The sequence below is a fragment of the Aspergillus eucalypticola genome, assembly GCF_003184535.1.
Source record: "Aspergillus eucalypticola CBS 122712 chromosome Unknown BO83scaffold_11, whole genome shotgun sequence".
NCBI classification, from domain to species: domain Eukaryota; kingdom Fungi; phylum Ascomycota; class Eurotiomycetes; order Eurotiales; family Aspergillaceae; genus Aspergillus; species Aspergillus eucalypticola.
The window spans coordinates 12934-27507 of NW_020290285.1; the positions used below are offsets into that span (position 1 = coordinate 12934).

General features: G+C 49.5%; 6 protein-coding genes and 1 non-coding gene across 7 annotated transcripts; 4 read left to right on the forward strand and 3 right to left on the reverse strand.

The window, feature by feature from the left end:
• The first annotated feature begins 619 nt into the window (after positions 1 to 619).
• Positions 620 to 691, forward strand: BO83DRAFT_t140. Its single transcript has one exon. It is a non-coding gene; the product is annotated as a tRNA-Met (tRNA).
• A 397-nt stretch (positions 692 to 1088) lies between these two features.
• BO83DRAFT_312285 (mitochondrial 37S ribosomal protein uS19m) lies at positions 1089 to 1797 on the forward strand (the record flags this gene model as incomplete). Its single annotated transcript, XM_025527508.1, has 3 exons — positions 1089 to 1135; positions 1360 to 1569; positions 1755 to 1797. 3 exons carry the CDS (start codon positions 1089 to 1091, stop codon positions 1795 to 1797), a joined length of 300 nt encoding a protein of 99 aa, XP_025388363.1.
• A 325-nt stretch (positions 1798 to 2122) lies between these two features.
• Positions 2123 to 3642, reverse strand: BO83DRAFT_378000 (putative TFIID and and SAGA complex TAF10 subunit). Its single transcript, XM_025531143.1, has 2 exons — positions 3054 to 3642; positions 2123 to 2928 (listed from the first exon to the last, which is right to left on the reverse strand). The coding sequence occupies exons 1-2, from the start codon at positions 3423 to 3425 to the stop codon at positions 2470 to 2472; spliced, it is 831 nt and encodes a 276-aa protein (XP_025388364.1). The 5' UTR covers positions 3426 to 3642; the 3' UTR covers positions 2123 to 2469.
• Positions 3643 to 3833: 191 nt separating this feature from the next.
• Positions 3834 to 6988, reverse strand: BO83DRAFT_436989 (putative MYB DNA binding protein (Tbf1)). Its single transcript, XM_025535995.1, has 4 exons — positions 6821 to 6988; positions 6169 to 6647; positions 5453 to 6106; positions 3834 to 5399 (listed from the first exon to the last, which is right to left on the reverse strand). The coding sequence occupies exons 1-4, from the start codon at positions 6909 to 6911 to the stop codon at positions 4113 to 4115; spliced, it is 2511 nt and encodes an 836-aa protein (XP_025388365.1). The 5' UTR covers positions 6912 to 6988; the 3' UTR covers positions 3834 to 4112.
• Positions 6989 to 8212: 1224 nt separating this feature from the next.
• Positions 8213 to 9790, forward strand: BO83DRAFT_359779 (uncharacterized protein; the record flags this gene model as incomplete). The annotated part of the gene is made up of 1 exon (XM_025529370.1): positions 8213 to 9790. The coding sequence occupies one exon, from the start codon at positions 8213 to 8215 to the stop codon at positions 9788 to 9790; it is 1578 nt and encodes a 525-aa protein (XP_025388366.1).
• Positions 9791 to 10777: 987 nt separating this feature from the next.
• Positions 10778 to 12190, reverse strand: BO83DRAFT_359783 (aminoglycoside phosphotransferase family protein). Its single transcript, XM_025529371.1, has 2 exons — positions 11629 to 12190; positions 10778 to 11573 (listed from the first exon to the last, which is right to left on the reverse strand). The coding sequence occupies exons 1-2, from the start codon at positions 11992 to 11994 to the stop codon at positions 11118 to 11120; spliced, it is 822 nt and encodes a 273-aa protein (XP_025388367.1). The 5' UTR covers positions 11995 to 12190; the 3' UTR covers positions 10778 to 11117.
• Positions 12191 to 13053: 863 nt separating this feature from the next.
• BO83DRAFT_336834 (uncharacterized protein) lies at positions 13054 to 14515 on the forward strand (the record flags this gene model as incomplete). Its single annotated transcript, XM_025528461.1, has 2 exons — positions 13054 to 13760; positions 13806 to 14515. Exons 1-2 carry the CDS (start codon positions 13244 to 13246, stop codon positions 14510 to 14512), a joined length of 1224 nt encoding a protein of 407 aa, XP_025388368.1. The 5' UTR covers positions 13054 to 13243.
• Between the last annotated feature and the right edge of the window lie 59 nt (positions 14516 to 14574).

Here is a 14574-nt window from a genome sequence, read left to right on the forward strand (position 1 = left end):
TCATGGTATAAACCATCATGGCTGGTATCAACATGTATATACGATGCTCAAGAAGATAAACTGTAGCAGAACGATCCTTCGAATATTAAATCAAGATGAGGCTGCCTTGGCGAGGAGTTGCTACTTGTGCTGTGTGATCTATACGAGGTCTCCACTGATTTACGATAGCACATGCCTACATCACTTGCCAGTATTATCATGAGTTGGCAAGCTTAATGAGAGGACAATCTGATCATGTGGAATATTAAAACCTTGGAATATATCCCGATAGAGGAATATTCTGCTTCCCATCTATGCATCTAGTAACGAGTGACTACTTACTCTTTCTCACCACAGGATATGTATGTATAACCCGCCAACAGTACAGAATTCCATCATACTACATGCAAAACCAAACCATATATATAAAAAAAACACACACACAATATACCATAGAAATCACAAACAGCAAACCTGAAATAGAAGTTGAAGGGGAGGAAACGTACCTCCGTTTGTAGCCGGACATCTGATATCACGTGAAGCGCCGCCGCACATTGAAATCTAGGAACAATCACACATTCATTCCATCCATACCCTATCGAGTCATATTCTGAACCACCCAACATCTTTCAACCAACCCAGCATGTTAGCTCAGGGGAAGAGCGCCGGGCTCATAACCCGGAGGTCCCTGGATCGAAACCAGGACATGCTAACTAAATAATTCATATTTTTTTCTTTTTTTCTTTCTCATGCCAAGTGGATTCGCGATGTCATGTATGGAGTAGATATGGATACTACCGCATTTCGCTCTTTTTACTCACGACCAATTTGGCAGTCACATGTTCTTTTTCTTTCTCGGGATTGATGTCACTAGCTTCTTTAAAATGTCAATAAATCGCTATATGTATCTAAATAACAGAAAAACACCTTAACCACGAACAATCAGTTCTTCTACAAATGTAAATAGAACCAGTCCCCATACGTTACCAGAAGAAGAAAATCTTACATAATCCATCCGCCCTCCGCTCCATCTCAAACCCATCCCAATCATCCATCGCAAACCCGCCGGTCCGCATCAGCCAAAAGCCAACAGCACAGAAAAAACCAAGATGTTTCCCACGCGAGCTCTCTTCTCTCGCTCGGTCTGGAAGGGTGAGTCTACTACCTCTTATCCCTCTATGAAATCTTCCTGGAGAAATTGAACCCCATCTAACACGCATACCTACAGGTCCGAACATCGTCCCGTACGTTGTCGTCGCATTTAATTTCCCTTCCCTTCCCTACCTACATTATAACCTGTTATCACCGCAACTCAATGCCATTACTTCGACTCTTAGTCGATTAAACTCGCCGCTGAACACACATACGATGGATCTAGAGATATATACTAACAGAAGCTATGAATAGTCTCCCTCTCCCCCGCAAACTCCCCGCTCCGCCAGGAACACCACCGATCAAGACGCAGAAGCGCGGCGCTACGATCCTGCCTAACTTCGTGGGATTGAAGTTCCAGGTTCACAATGGGAAGATTTATCAGGATGTTGTGATTACGGAGGAGATGGTCGGGAGGAAGTTGGGGGAGTTTGTTGCGTGAGTTTTTTCCCTTTTCCTTTTTTTTTTCTCTCCTGGGAAGAATGGGGTGGGATATGGAAGGTTGGGGAGGTTGGAGGCTTTGAGTGTCAAGAGGACGGTTGAGAGATATTCGGGAGAACGAGAGATTCGATTGGCGTGTGATGATGATGATGGAATCGCTGCTAACTGAATGGTCTCGATAGGACTCGGAAGAGATTCACGTACAAGCAGTCGAAGAACAAATGATTGCTTTTCGGGTTGTGTCTGGTTGTCTGGCTATGTGGCTATCCTGCTGTGTGCTCTGAATTGGAATCTTACTGGGTCCTTTGTGATATGGGGATAGGTAGATTGTCAGCTCAAGAGGTATAGCAGACAGGCAGACGGACAGGCAGGTGGTGATTTTCATATTTGCATGGCTAGGTTCTTTTTCTTGTTATCTCGGGCGTTATATCCAGTTCCTTACTGCTTATTCTTCCACCAATGTATATCTACGTGTTGCATGTAAACTACTAGACGGACCATAAAATTCAACAGGTCAATGGACTTCTCAACACAGAACACAGAACATAAAGTCACTTCTATTATTGTCTCAGTTATTGTCTTTCTTTTTGTTGGTTGCCGCCCTTCCTACCGTATCATATCATGTCTCGATAACTCCGCCCTAAACGCCTTTTGTATATTTCAAAATCGGCCCACATGCAGGATATCGTTCGGCCGTTGCCCAGTATTTTACGCCAGCAAGCAAAGGTGAAAAGAGAAAAGTAAAGTAAAACAGCACATCCCATCGCGACCCGTCCCCGATCTACCCATATTCCCATGCCCATGCCCATGCCCATGCCCATGAACATCCAGCATGTTTGCAACAAACCAAACCCCCCAAAACATTCCCAAGGTGGAAAGGGAAAGAAGGAAAAAATATCACCGATAAAACTCCCCCCTCTTGACACTAACCCCATACTCCGACACCGCCATACCCAAATCCTCCATCGTAAGCACCGTCCGTCCCTGTCCGGAACCTCCCGACCCACCACCTCCGAACCCAGGTCTCTGGATTCCCAAGTGCGTGCCCGCTTTGCCCTTTCCTGCATCGCCGCCTGATACGCCAGTCGCAGCACCAGCGGATCCCACACCTGCAGCGCCGGCGGGCATGTTCAACCCCGAGGCGGCGTTCAAACTGCCCATGGGGTTGCTGGCTGAGGAGCTGTTGGAGGCGCGAATGCGCGCGTACTGATACGAATCGGCGGCAATATCGGCAATGAATTTCTGGGTTGCGAGAGCGAGGAGGCGGGCGAGGTGTGGTGGTGTTTGATTGGGGCCGTTACCCGGAGGCGGAAGACCGGCGAGAGTGAGGTAGTGGGCCGTTACAGCATCGGGGATCTAAAGTTATTCGTGTTAGTAAGATATAAGACAGAGATACGGGGTGGAAGTAAACGGGGGTGGTAGTGGAGCGAAAAAAAGTGACATAGGAGGGGGAATCCAGGTGGAAAGGCAAGGAATCTAACAATCGGCGCATATTCATCCATCTTGCCCATGAACTCCCGCAAGCTGGTTTCTTTCTTGGCAGGCGCTGCGGCGGCCGCCAGAGCATCCACGGAGGTGGGCGCGGGGATGGAGTTTTCGGCCGCGGCGGCGGCGTCATTGCCAGCGGGATTCTGGTTCGGCATGTTGGCGGCGTTGTTTGCGTTTAGGTCGATGTCTTGTTCGATAGATGCATCCAGGGTGTTGTCACCAGTATCTGGTTCTTGTTTGGGGACGACAGTCGCGGAGGAATCTTGCGATGCTGCGGGAGCTGGAGCTGGAGCCGGGGCGGAAGTAGGAGCAGCAGCAGCAGCAGCGGCTGGAGGGGGAGGTTGCGAAGCCGATGAGTCGGCCATGGTGGTAGTGTTAATAGTGAATGAAGGTGAGTGGTGGTAATGGGTTGGTTGGTGGCTGGCGAGCAAGGGAGGGCCGGCCAGAACTAGTCCAATAGTGAATGAAGGAGCGCGTCGGCGGTCAGACAATGAGCCGGGATGGCGGTGGTGCGCTGGTTCTGAGTTACCAGCACAAGGGAATAAGCTGCAGGGGGGTTGGGTGGGAGGAAGACGAAGAATGAATGGGACTGGAAAGATGGATGGGATGGCGGAGAGTCGACTGGCCGGGTCGCGCTGCCGGAGCGGAGAGCCATTCGTCTCTCTGCTCTTGTCCGCGGTCGGCCCGACTCTGCTACTATAGTGTATCTTTCTGGCTACGTCTACAGCAGATACATGCTTGATATTGGCCGAATAGTCCTTTCATAAAATACAGTCTTGATTAAGTCCCTAATGCTGCCTCGCAATTACGAAAAAGGAACAATGTTGGTACACAGCCCCAACTCTACATGGCCGTTCGTCTCCCCAGCAAGCAAAGCACCCTCGAGACCCCCAATCAACTCCCCCGGACAGTCACATCGGTAATCAACATAATCGCTAGAATAGATGTCGCAAAAGGAAACATAGAACACATTTTGATACATGTGGAAAAAGAGCAAAGAAGAATGAGATGGACATTGAGCAGAAGCATAGACACAAGCCATGACGGACGCTTTATTGTCCAAGATGCATATTGGGATCAACATGGTCTTGATGGTGGGTATGATGCGGGTGATGCTGGTGATGGTGATGGTGTTGGTGGTGGTGATGCTGCCCAAAGGCTTCACCATGCACCTCCTGTCCCAGCGTCTGCATCAGGTTCTGCTCGGCTGTCTGGTCAAACGTCGCATGCGCTCCAGCATCTGGTGGCAGTGGTGATGCCGACATCTCGTGGCCGTGCGTCATTCCAACCGGCTGCGCATGTGCACCGGCAAGCGCCATCATGCCCTTGATGCCTTCAACATGTGCCTTGTCCTCTTCTCCCTGCTTCTTCTGCCGTTCGCGGGCCTCGCGTTTGGCTGCCTGCGCAGGGGCACGCGTCTTTAGCTCTCCTGTCACAAACTTCAAGTAATACGGCACTTCAATGCCACTCTTGAGGAAGAACAGCTTCAAGTTCCGCGCCTTGTCCTTCAGTTGAACCTGGTTGCGGTCCTTCAGCGCTTCGCTGATAGTGCCTCCCGGGCCAAACATGGCAAGAATCTGACTCCAGTGCGGGCCCTTGACCCGGTCCAGCCCGGCCATCAATGCGTTCTCTTCCTCCGTCGTCCAAGGCCGACGCTGACTGGGCAACCCAGACTTGCGGCTGCTAGGCGACGACTTGGCAGATGCCGCCATGCGCGCGCGCTCGTAGAGGACTTGAGTCGGCTGCGACTGCGAGTAGTGTGGTATCCCCGGCATATAGCCATGGTTGGCTGCGGCTGAGTTGGGTCGCGGAATCGAAGCAGGCGTCACATGGTTGTATTGCTGGAAGTTGGCCTGCAGGGGGCTTTGCTGGAAAGTCAATTGACCGGGCGGTTGCTGGTAACCGGACGGAGCGGGACTATGATGATACGGCTGCTGGTGAGTCTGCTGATGCTGCATCTGGCCCGTGGGCTGGGCAGCAGAATAGCCATGCAGAATCTGGGCCCCCTGCTGCGGCGCATGCTGAGGAGGTTGCTGCTGAAGTTGCTGGGGTTGATGCATCTGATGCTGTTGTTGGTGCTGCTGTGGTTGCTGCTGCGACGGTTGCTGTTGCTGGTTCTGTTGGGCCTGCTGCTGCTGGGAGCGTCTCAAGCCGTGGCCTTGCAATGCAATTTGCGCCGCACGAGCCGCACGCGCAACCAAGTCGCCGTGCATGTTTCTATCAACAGGAACATCAGGTGGCTGGGTCGAGACGGGGAACTGGCCCTGCAAAGGAGCATTGGACGGCTGTGAGTCTCCGTCGGACGAGGATGGTTGTCGACCCTTAGCGGTCTTTTTCGTCTGGCTCATCGTTAGTACGAGCACGTGCAAAGATGAATGATTGGGATTCAGACCTGTTGGTTGCTGATGGTATCGAAGTTCTTGGTGATGTAGGAGCTCAAGTCCCGAAGAAAATCCTCCCAATGGTATTTGTCCGGCAAGGCCTTCATGGCTTCCTCGTTGTTGACGTCGCTCAGCAGAATGTCACGGCGCGAACCGGCCCGCTTGACAAAGTCCGCTTCACTTGGAGCCAGCTGACGAGTCCCTGGACGCCGATCAAGCAGCTGTTGCTCCAGCTCATCGGGAAACAGGTCGTAAAGCAGCTCGGTTCGGGTTCTTTCCGAGTTGTTCATCGATGCGATGAATGCCTGGGTCTTAAGTTCCAAGAACAAGGCACCCTGCACCTTGAGTAGACGGCCACCTTCGGGAACAAACACATCGAGGAAGTTGTCGTTGAGTTCCGAAAACCCGATCTCCTGCGTGCCAAAGATACTGGAAACAAAGGATGCTAGATTGGCTTTGCGAATAATATCGATCTGGGAGGATTCGGTGAGCTCCAGCTCTGTAGGCGAAAGGAAGGATTTTTTGCTCGAGTAAACTTTTTTCGTATGATCGAACAGCGACCGCATGGTCGCATAAGCTTGGCCACTCTCGGTCTCGGGTTCGGAAACAAAGGACGTGATTTCCTGATACGAGGACTTGGCTAGCAGCGACAGAATCTGGGTTGACTAGAGACATCGCGGGTTAGAATCCTGTTAAGCAAAGTCACGCGAAGTAAGTCGCGACTTACCAAGTTGTCAAGAATGGGCAGACTCTGAATCTTCAGATGTGAGTTGGCTTTGACAAACACCATGCCCTTCGGAGGCGACGCGCTGGAGGTCTCCGCCAGTTGCTGCTGGCCTAACACACATTGTTCCTCCACTCGTTCTGCGTGATTCATGATACTTGAAATCACAGTAGCCATGTCCGAATCAATATCAGCACTGCTTTCTGGTTGTGGCACCGCGCTTTCTGCAGATCCTTCGATGGGAGCGGGCGTGTCTAGAGGACGGTCCACGGGATGGTCCACGGGGTCGACAACACCAGAGCCTAATGCAGATGCCAATTCTTCTTCAATCTGATTTCCCGGTACTTGATCTGCAGTTAAGGTGGTCGGTGGAGGTGGTAGTGAAAGGTCAGCTGGCTCGGATTCGAGACGGCGTTTCTTAGAAGCTGGCGGCGACAGGGAAGCGTCATCTTCCTCAAGAGGGTGAGACATTTTGGGGGAAACTGCCGTAAATTCACGTCAACCCTGTGAATGGAAACAAATAGGGCATACAGAAAGTCTTCATCACTGCAGAGGACTGGCCCCAGGGTGTTTGATTTGAAGACAATCTACCCAGGGAGCTGCCGGGGCCAGCGGGAGCAGAGACTCCTTCGAACGGCGGCGCAGGAGAACTCACCATGAGCGGCGGAATCGGTCACGGAGGGAACAGGCAACTCAGATGAGGCCGCCTCGTCGAGAGACGGGTCTGTACCTCTCGTGTCGACCATGATAGGAACAATTCCTGATGGAAGGGATAGGCGTTGACTTCCAAGAGCAGAAATGAGGGCTTAGGGGTAGGGCGCAGGCGTAGGGCTTTTGGGAAGTGTTAGATTGAGAATCGCCCCCTCAGATTTTTCCTACTTTTTCCCTCTCCGCCCGGTCGGTCGGGGAACTCGGCTGGGGGTGTGGATTCCAGCTCCATTATTTCCTGGGGATACTTACGATATAGATAGTACACTAGTTGGATTTAATGTTCTGTATTATTTTCAACTTCTATTTATTTATTTTTCTTTCAGTATAATGAAAGACAACATATTCAGTTATGTTTGTTTGGTCATTCCCAGGTCTGTTGTAGTACTCCGTACTCCGTACTTCTGTTGTGTTTCCCCGACCGTCTTCCCGGCCTTTCCTCTTTCGGAAACCCATTCTCTTGTCTGCCTGGGTGCCTGATCCTCCACTTTTCTCTCTCTCTCTCTATACTTAAGATTCTACTGTTACTTCTTCTCTTCTTCCACCACTCTCTGGTTCACACCCCATTTTGAATCCGGAACAGGTTTCACTTTTTGACTATAAAGTCCTTCCTAGTGTATCATTTGATCACTTTTTGACCCCTCAGTGGTAACATTCATCCAAGGTTACTTCCGTCCAATGCTACTCTATCCATGCGTCATAGACTACCTCCTATCTCTTTCTAGACCTCTACTTTACACCATTGCAACACACTGACGTGCTCTAGCTGCTTTTTCAGGATGACTGGAGAGTGGTACAATGGCATATGCAGAACGAGCTCATCCCTGAGGATGCCAACAAGTGACAGTAGATAGACGCGTCTACCACTATAGCCATGTCGAGAACACCTCCTCCTGCGAGGGTCTAAGTTAACCTATCTCTATAGCATCTATAGGCATGATTAGGGATGCAGACACTGTTCCGAGCAGCTCAGCCCTGATTGTCGGATGGACAAAGGCAATTCCCATGGTTCTTGAATGTAGGCAAGATTATTGCGCAGTTACGTCCGTGGTCTGTACCAGACGTTAACCGACCATTGGAGGAGTCCAGACACGGACCGGTCCTTGAGTTTGACACCTCTAGAACCCTCCTCGCCCTATATTCCATGAGCACTCCCCGCAGGTTCAACATTTTCTATTTGACCCGGTTCCGTAGGATGTAACTACCGGTGCTGCTAATGCTTTTATCTGGGGCCCTCCCACTCATTCGTGTATACATGATTGTGCTTGGTAGTCTTCACCCATAGTGTCGACTGAGCATCTTCACTTTTCATGAAAGGCCGACTTTAAGAAGCCCCACAATGCTTTCTACGCGTCAGTTTGTCGCCCTTGCGGCGATCCTGCAGGCAGCTACTCAGGCTTCGGCTCAGGATTTGAAAGAGCAAGTTTGGGCGGTATTCGCTTACACTCTATACGGAGACCGTGTCCCGACAGCCCTGCCTCGCCCCAATATTTTGACACCATATGGTGCCAACACACTGTATGAAGCTGGGTCTGCTTTCCGAGATCGATATGTTGCAATCCATTCGACCGACGTCAGTCCGAGTACGAGAATCGAGAGCATCTCTACATATGCTCTCGAAGATGAAGATCTTGATATTCTGTCTACCACCGATCCATCGGTCATTGCGTCCGCGCAGGCTTTTATGCAGGGGTTATACCCACCCCTCAATGATACTTACGACGTGCAATATCCTGACCCGTCGTATCTTATGGCCAATGGAAGCTTTGCGACTGCCCCTATGGGTGGCTACCAATATCCGCCCATTGTCACCGTGAGCTCGGACGACCCTCAGTCGGTCGTGGTGGCAGGCCAGGATAATTGCTTTCTGCATCAGATTGCCAATGCTGACTACCAGGCTAGCACTGAGGCTCAGCAAATGATACAGGAGTCTGACGCGCTCTACAACCGTCTCTATATCCAGGTCCTGTCGGGCGATTTTGACCGCTCTTCCGTCAACTATGCGAACTCCATTGCGGTCTCCGAATTCTTAGAATACCAGCTCTTGCACAACGAGACATTGTTGCACAGCGTCAGCCAAGAGGATATAAGGCTCGCGCGCTGGTATGCCGATCAATACACTTTTGCAACAAACGGCAACTCGGATACATCATTGTCAAGCCCAATCGATAGCAGTGCCATTCGCACAATTGCAGGCCAGACACTAGCCGGAAGTATCTTGGATGCATTCGACACCAATGTTCTTTACCGGGGTACCAGTGGGAAACTGACATTCGTCTTCGGAGGCTACGAGCCTGCTGTCGCTCTTACCTCCCTCGTGCAACTTGCATCCCCGGAAAATGGAAAATTCTATGGACGACCTGCGCTCGGGGCCTCGCTCACCTTTGAGCTCTTCAGTCTGGAAAATCAATCATTTCCAACCTATCCTGACCCATCTCAGCTTTATGTGCGGTTCCTCCTGCGCAATGGAACAACTTCACCGGAGTTCCAATCTTACCCGCTCTTCGGTCACAGCCCCAGCATCATCGAGGTTCCCTATAGCGACTTCAAGGCTGAGATGCAGGCCTTTTCGTTGAATTCGACGCAGGAGTGGTGCCTCCAGTGTGATTCGTCTTCGTCAGCTGTATTCTGTCCGGGTGTCCTGGATGATGAAGACGATGGCCCGAGTAGTAGCGCAGCCTCTTCCTCCGGACGCAAAGGAATTAGCCCCGCCGTTGGAGGAGTCATCGGTGCGATTGTGACTCTAGTTGTCGTTGGGTTGATTGCTGCTGCCGGGTTCCTGCTGCTTGGGGTCCGAGTACAGCGTGGACGCAGGCCGAGCTTGGAGGAGATCAAAGGAGGTATTGATTTGGGAAGTGATTCGAACTTGGCCCTGCGGGAACATGCTGCCCCGCCGGCAAAGACGGCGAGGCCTTGAGTCTGGATCTACGGGCAGGCTGATGACCTTGATATCATGGAAAGGAAGATGAGTATAATAATAAAATAGCGGTCTTATGTGATTTTTAGTATTGAATACATGTTGCTCCATTTCAATACAAAAAGCTATATTCCATATTGGGAGAAATTCATTCTACGCCTAGTCGCAATAGCTCCGGGGAACAGATGGGGTGACACAGAGCAGTCAATATAGCTTGATCCAACTTTTTGAAGGAAAAGCATCATAACACTTTCAAATGGTCCACTTAATTATCGGCCCTTTTTAGCCAACTATTCCATTATTAATAAGTTGCCTTGAATAATTCTTGCCCATATGTGAACTTGCTAGGTGGTAGTGGTGGTCAGTAGTAATGGTCGTAGTAGTCGCAGCCTGGTACCTTTACATCCGAGGGCCACCCTCCGCTCCAGCGATTGATTATCGGAGGCATATAGCACCGAGTACTCTATAAACCAAAGCTAAACCAGAGCAAGACATGAAACTACCAATTTATCATATCATTGGCCTCCTCGAAAGATGCAGCGAGTCCTCGATAAACTAACTACCTTGCCACCTGGTACCACTAAGTGTCGCAACACCATGTGGAAGCTTTATTCTATGGGTGACTGAAAACGAAGTCTACCAGTCACCAACCTACAAGCAATGCTTCCTTTTAGGAATCGCAATTGCTTAGGAAACCCGGTAAGAAGGCTTCAACCATCGTGTTGGACTTGAGGCGACGTATCCACTGACTGCGGAGGTTGATCAGTCTTCTGAGTTGGATTCAACGTATTCAAGAAAATTGGGTAGAGCACGTCTTACATCGCGGTTTATAGGGGCTACACTTCTTGGTGGTAATACGGATTGCCAGGGCGATGGGTGGACCTCTGAAGGTCAGCTGCGCGGGAAAGTAGTCAGAAGATATATCATGTATACATATTTCTTTTTGAGCCACTAATTTGAATAGCAGGGTTACTCAGATAGCATTAACAAAGATCTCCGGTCAGTGCACGAATAATATTTCAAAGGAACCTGGGGGATATAAACATTGAGATATGTGTATGTCATTGATAAAAAAAAAAGGATTCTAGTGCACAAGTTGAAACAGCCTCGGCCTGAATTGTATGTGTAAGACACCCTTCGGGGGCACGATGTAGGGGTGGGTATCTAGCGTAGACATGAGGAAACATGAGGGAACATAAGAAGTACACAGTGGGGAGTCAAGAACAACTTTAACGGAAATCATATCCATGACATGAGAGGCTTGCATGACGCCAGGTTAAACTGGACAAGAAGACAGATAAGAGAGAGAACAAGAGAACAAGGATGACTACCACCCTCGATCCTTGATGGTAGCGATAAATTTGGCCCGGAGGTACCCAGAGGGCTCCAGCACCCTTTTCAGCACGGGAAGCCACCAATCCTCTATAGATTCATGAATGACCGTTGCCAAGGCATACTCCATGTATTCAGGGAAAAATCCACTGTACCCCCAATCGATGATGCCGGTGAGCTGGCCATCTTGAACCATAATGTTCCGCGCAGACAGATCACCATGTGTCAAAACGAATTTTGAAGGCCTCTTCTTCCTCATCTTAGGCAAGTATCGCTTCCAGAATGCCTGTTGGTAAGGAAACTTAACTCTGGCAAAGCACCACTCATCAAATTCCACTTCAGAAGCAAAGGGACCCATGTCATTATTGTGCAGGCGGTCGAAGAAATTATATGTCGTGACATTGCCGATACGGCCAATATACGGCTGGGTGTGTTTCCGCATCTCTTGTACCTTGAAAAGGTGAGCACAAATAGCTAAGCCAGGCCATGTAGATTATGAAACCTACCTGCTGCTTGAGTTGGAGTTCAATGTCCTTCTTTTGAGTCTTGGACAAGGTGTGCCAGACTTTATCAAGCGAATCGCCAGGCACCCGGTCAGTCACTGTAGCTATGACACCCCTCTTCACGTCATAGCAACCGCGTACCCGAGGTGTGAGGATCCCTTTTTCATGGGCATACTGCATCATTTCAGCTTCCGATCGCCTGTAGTCTTCCTTCCGGTTCACTTTCACAGCGACCAAGTTACCGCTCGTGGTTCGGGATTCCACCACGCGATTCCCCATATACTCGTAGAGGTCTGTGCCTTGTATGATGCTCCGATATTCCTCCAGCTGCTTAGCCAGGCGGGCCTCAATCTCCTCTACCTCCGACATGTTGTAGACGATGGTGCTGTCGCGAGGGTTAATGTGTCTGAGAGAAGGGAGGATATTATTAAAAACCCACTCCCTCCCAGTGCGCTTTTGGACTGAACCCTCCGGATTCAATACCGCTCGGCTTTCCGGTAAAAGGGTGGAAAATTGAGTCAACAGACTCAGGATGCACAAGCTTACATTCACTACTACAGGTGAGTGTGGGATCTGATATTCCAAAGAAATGAGGCTGCAAACTATGTACTGTCAGCCGTGCTCATTAAGCCTTCCGCGCCATGGCGCATGGTGCGACCCCCTCGTTTTGCTGCTATTCTTAGCACGGCGCCTATCTTCTGAAACTGTGGATTTAGTATACTAATTCCTGGACCACTTACCTCTGATGAATTATCATTGTATTTTCTCCCCTCTCCATGTCTGCCCTTCTCTTCTGTGTCTTGTTGTCTTCTCGACCAATCTAATTGCAACTACTTTTTCTTTCATTCATATCACCAGTAGTAACAACAGTACTACGTGGAATTGAATAGTCATGAGCTTGTGAAGGCCTAGCCAGGGTTCTATTGATAAGTATTCATATGTCAAAGCCAGTAAAAGACCAGCGGTAGCTAAACCATGTATGAGAAACTGCATATGTTAGATTTAAAAATAAATAGGTAGATTAGATAGACAAGATTACTGCCCGAGAGTCAAAAGCTGGAGATGATCTTACCTTCTTGCCTGATAACTAATAGCTAGCTACCGCAATTCTTGGATAGTATTAGAACTTGAGCTAAGAAAGAGTCATTGGATACCTCAAATCCTGGGAGGGCCAATTAATCTAATAGGAAGACGCTCATACCTTAGATAACTAAGGCTTGTTTTCTTATCCGACAGAGTCCCACCGCCTGCCGTTTCAACTCGTTCAAGCCTGAGACAGAAACCGTGCTCCTTAGGCAGAAAATCATCTATAGGGGAGGCGGTAGGGTTTCTGTCTGTACTCTATGTATCTCCGTACTACGTACTCTGTGCATCATCTTTCTTTAGTGCTTCATCTATAGGAAGGGTACTAAGCCTAACATCATTAGCCTATTCGGCAGCACGTCCTCAAAGGAAGACACCAAATACTGGCCGATCGAATAGCACAGTAGTATCTGATGTTGACCCTTTTTTATCGCCCTGTTAGCGTCTTTGACGTGTCATCCTCTCTTTCGCTTGTGTTGGGAAGCACTTGATATTCGACCTGCATTCAAGCCCAAGAGACTTTGTACATTGCGCAATGACACAAATGAAACGGCCATGTTCCCCTACGCCCCTCCCCTCCAAGCGCGTTTCTACAACCGCTTGCCTCACAACTGATGCCCTCAAGGAGCATGACCGAAACACACGCCCTGTCTCTCTAATCACGCGTCTCGATATGGCCTCAGAGCAGAGCACAAGCGGCATACCAGGGGAGATCCCAATACTTTCCCCATCCACCCGCTCCTCACAACGGTCGCGGTCCAGCAGCCCCTCCAGGCTAAGTGACGCGCAATATCGTTACAGACTTCTCCGGCGTGCAAATATCTTTGTTGATGATGAGATCCCCATGGACATTCGGCATCATACAGAGAATCAGGTTTTCAATATACTTTTAGATAATAACGACAGTAATCTACACAAGGTTTCTGAGAAGCTCTGGCATAAATCCAAAGAACTGGTCAGAAAACCATCAGGAGAGGCCGAATGGACAGAAGCATTATACACGGCAATTGACGAGTTGAAACCCGATGGGCTCGAAGTTGCGCGCAATCGAGGTAAGCACCACAATGCGTCAAACTCGGCCATGCTAACTTTTTTAGACTGGCGTGAGGATCTGAAACCTCCAGTATATAATCCTCTTTCTACCGTCCCGCGGAAACGAGACCGGTCACATCGAATCGTACCCGGAAACACAGTCGAACCAACCATTCCTATATTCAAGCTTAAAGATCCACGTCCAGATATATGTGTCGGTTTGTCCGATGAAAACCTAGCAAACGCCCTTGTACCTAAGAAGGGCCGTAGCGCCGCACGAAGATTTCTAGTTGACCTGCAAGAAACCTCCAGCCTTATCAGTGACCCCCACGTCACACCTCTTGGCCTTCGATTCCCTTTTCTGGTAGTCGAAGCAAAGGCTGCTGCAACTGGTGGGAACTTGTACCAAGCACAGAATCAAGCTGCAGTAGGTGGTTCAGCAGCACTTCAAATCTTGAAAAATCTTTTGGATCTCCAAGATTTGGACGAAGAGGACCAAGAAGTTACTGAAGACGGCCCTGTGGTAGCCCAAGATTTGCCTAACACCAAGTTGCGCCTCGCCTTCTCTGTCACCACGGAGGGCCCAATTCACGAATTATGGCTTCATTTCCAGAAGCCTCGAGAAGAAGATTTTTACATGGTGTGCTTGGGAACCTGGAGAACGACGTTGAAAGACGGTTCATTGAATTTCTTACGGCAACTTTCAGCTGTCTTGCGATGGGGAAATGGTGAATTAAAGGATGACATTATTAGTGTCCTTCAGGATATATAAAATGATCAATGGAAGTTGGTACTTTATCGCAGGCAGGCAATTTACCAGACCCTTTGATTTTC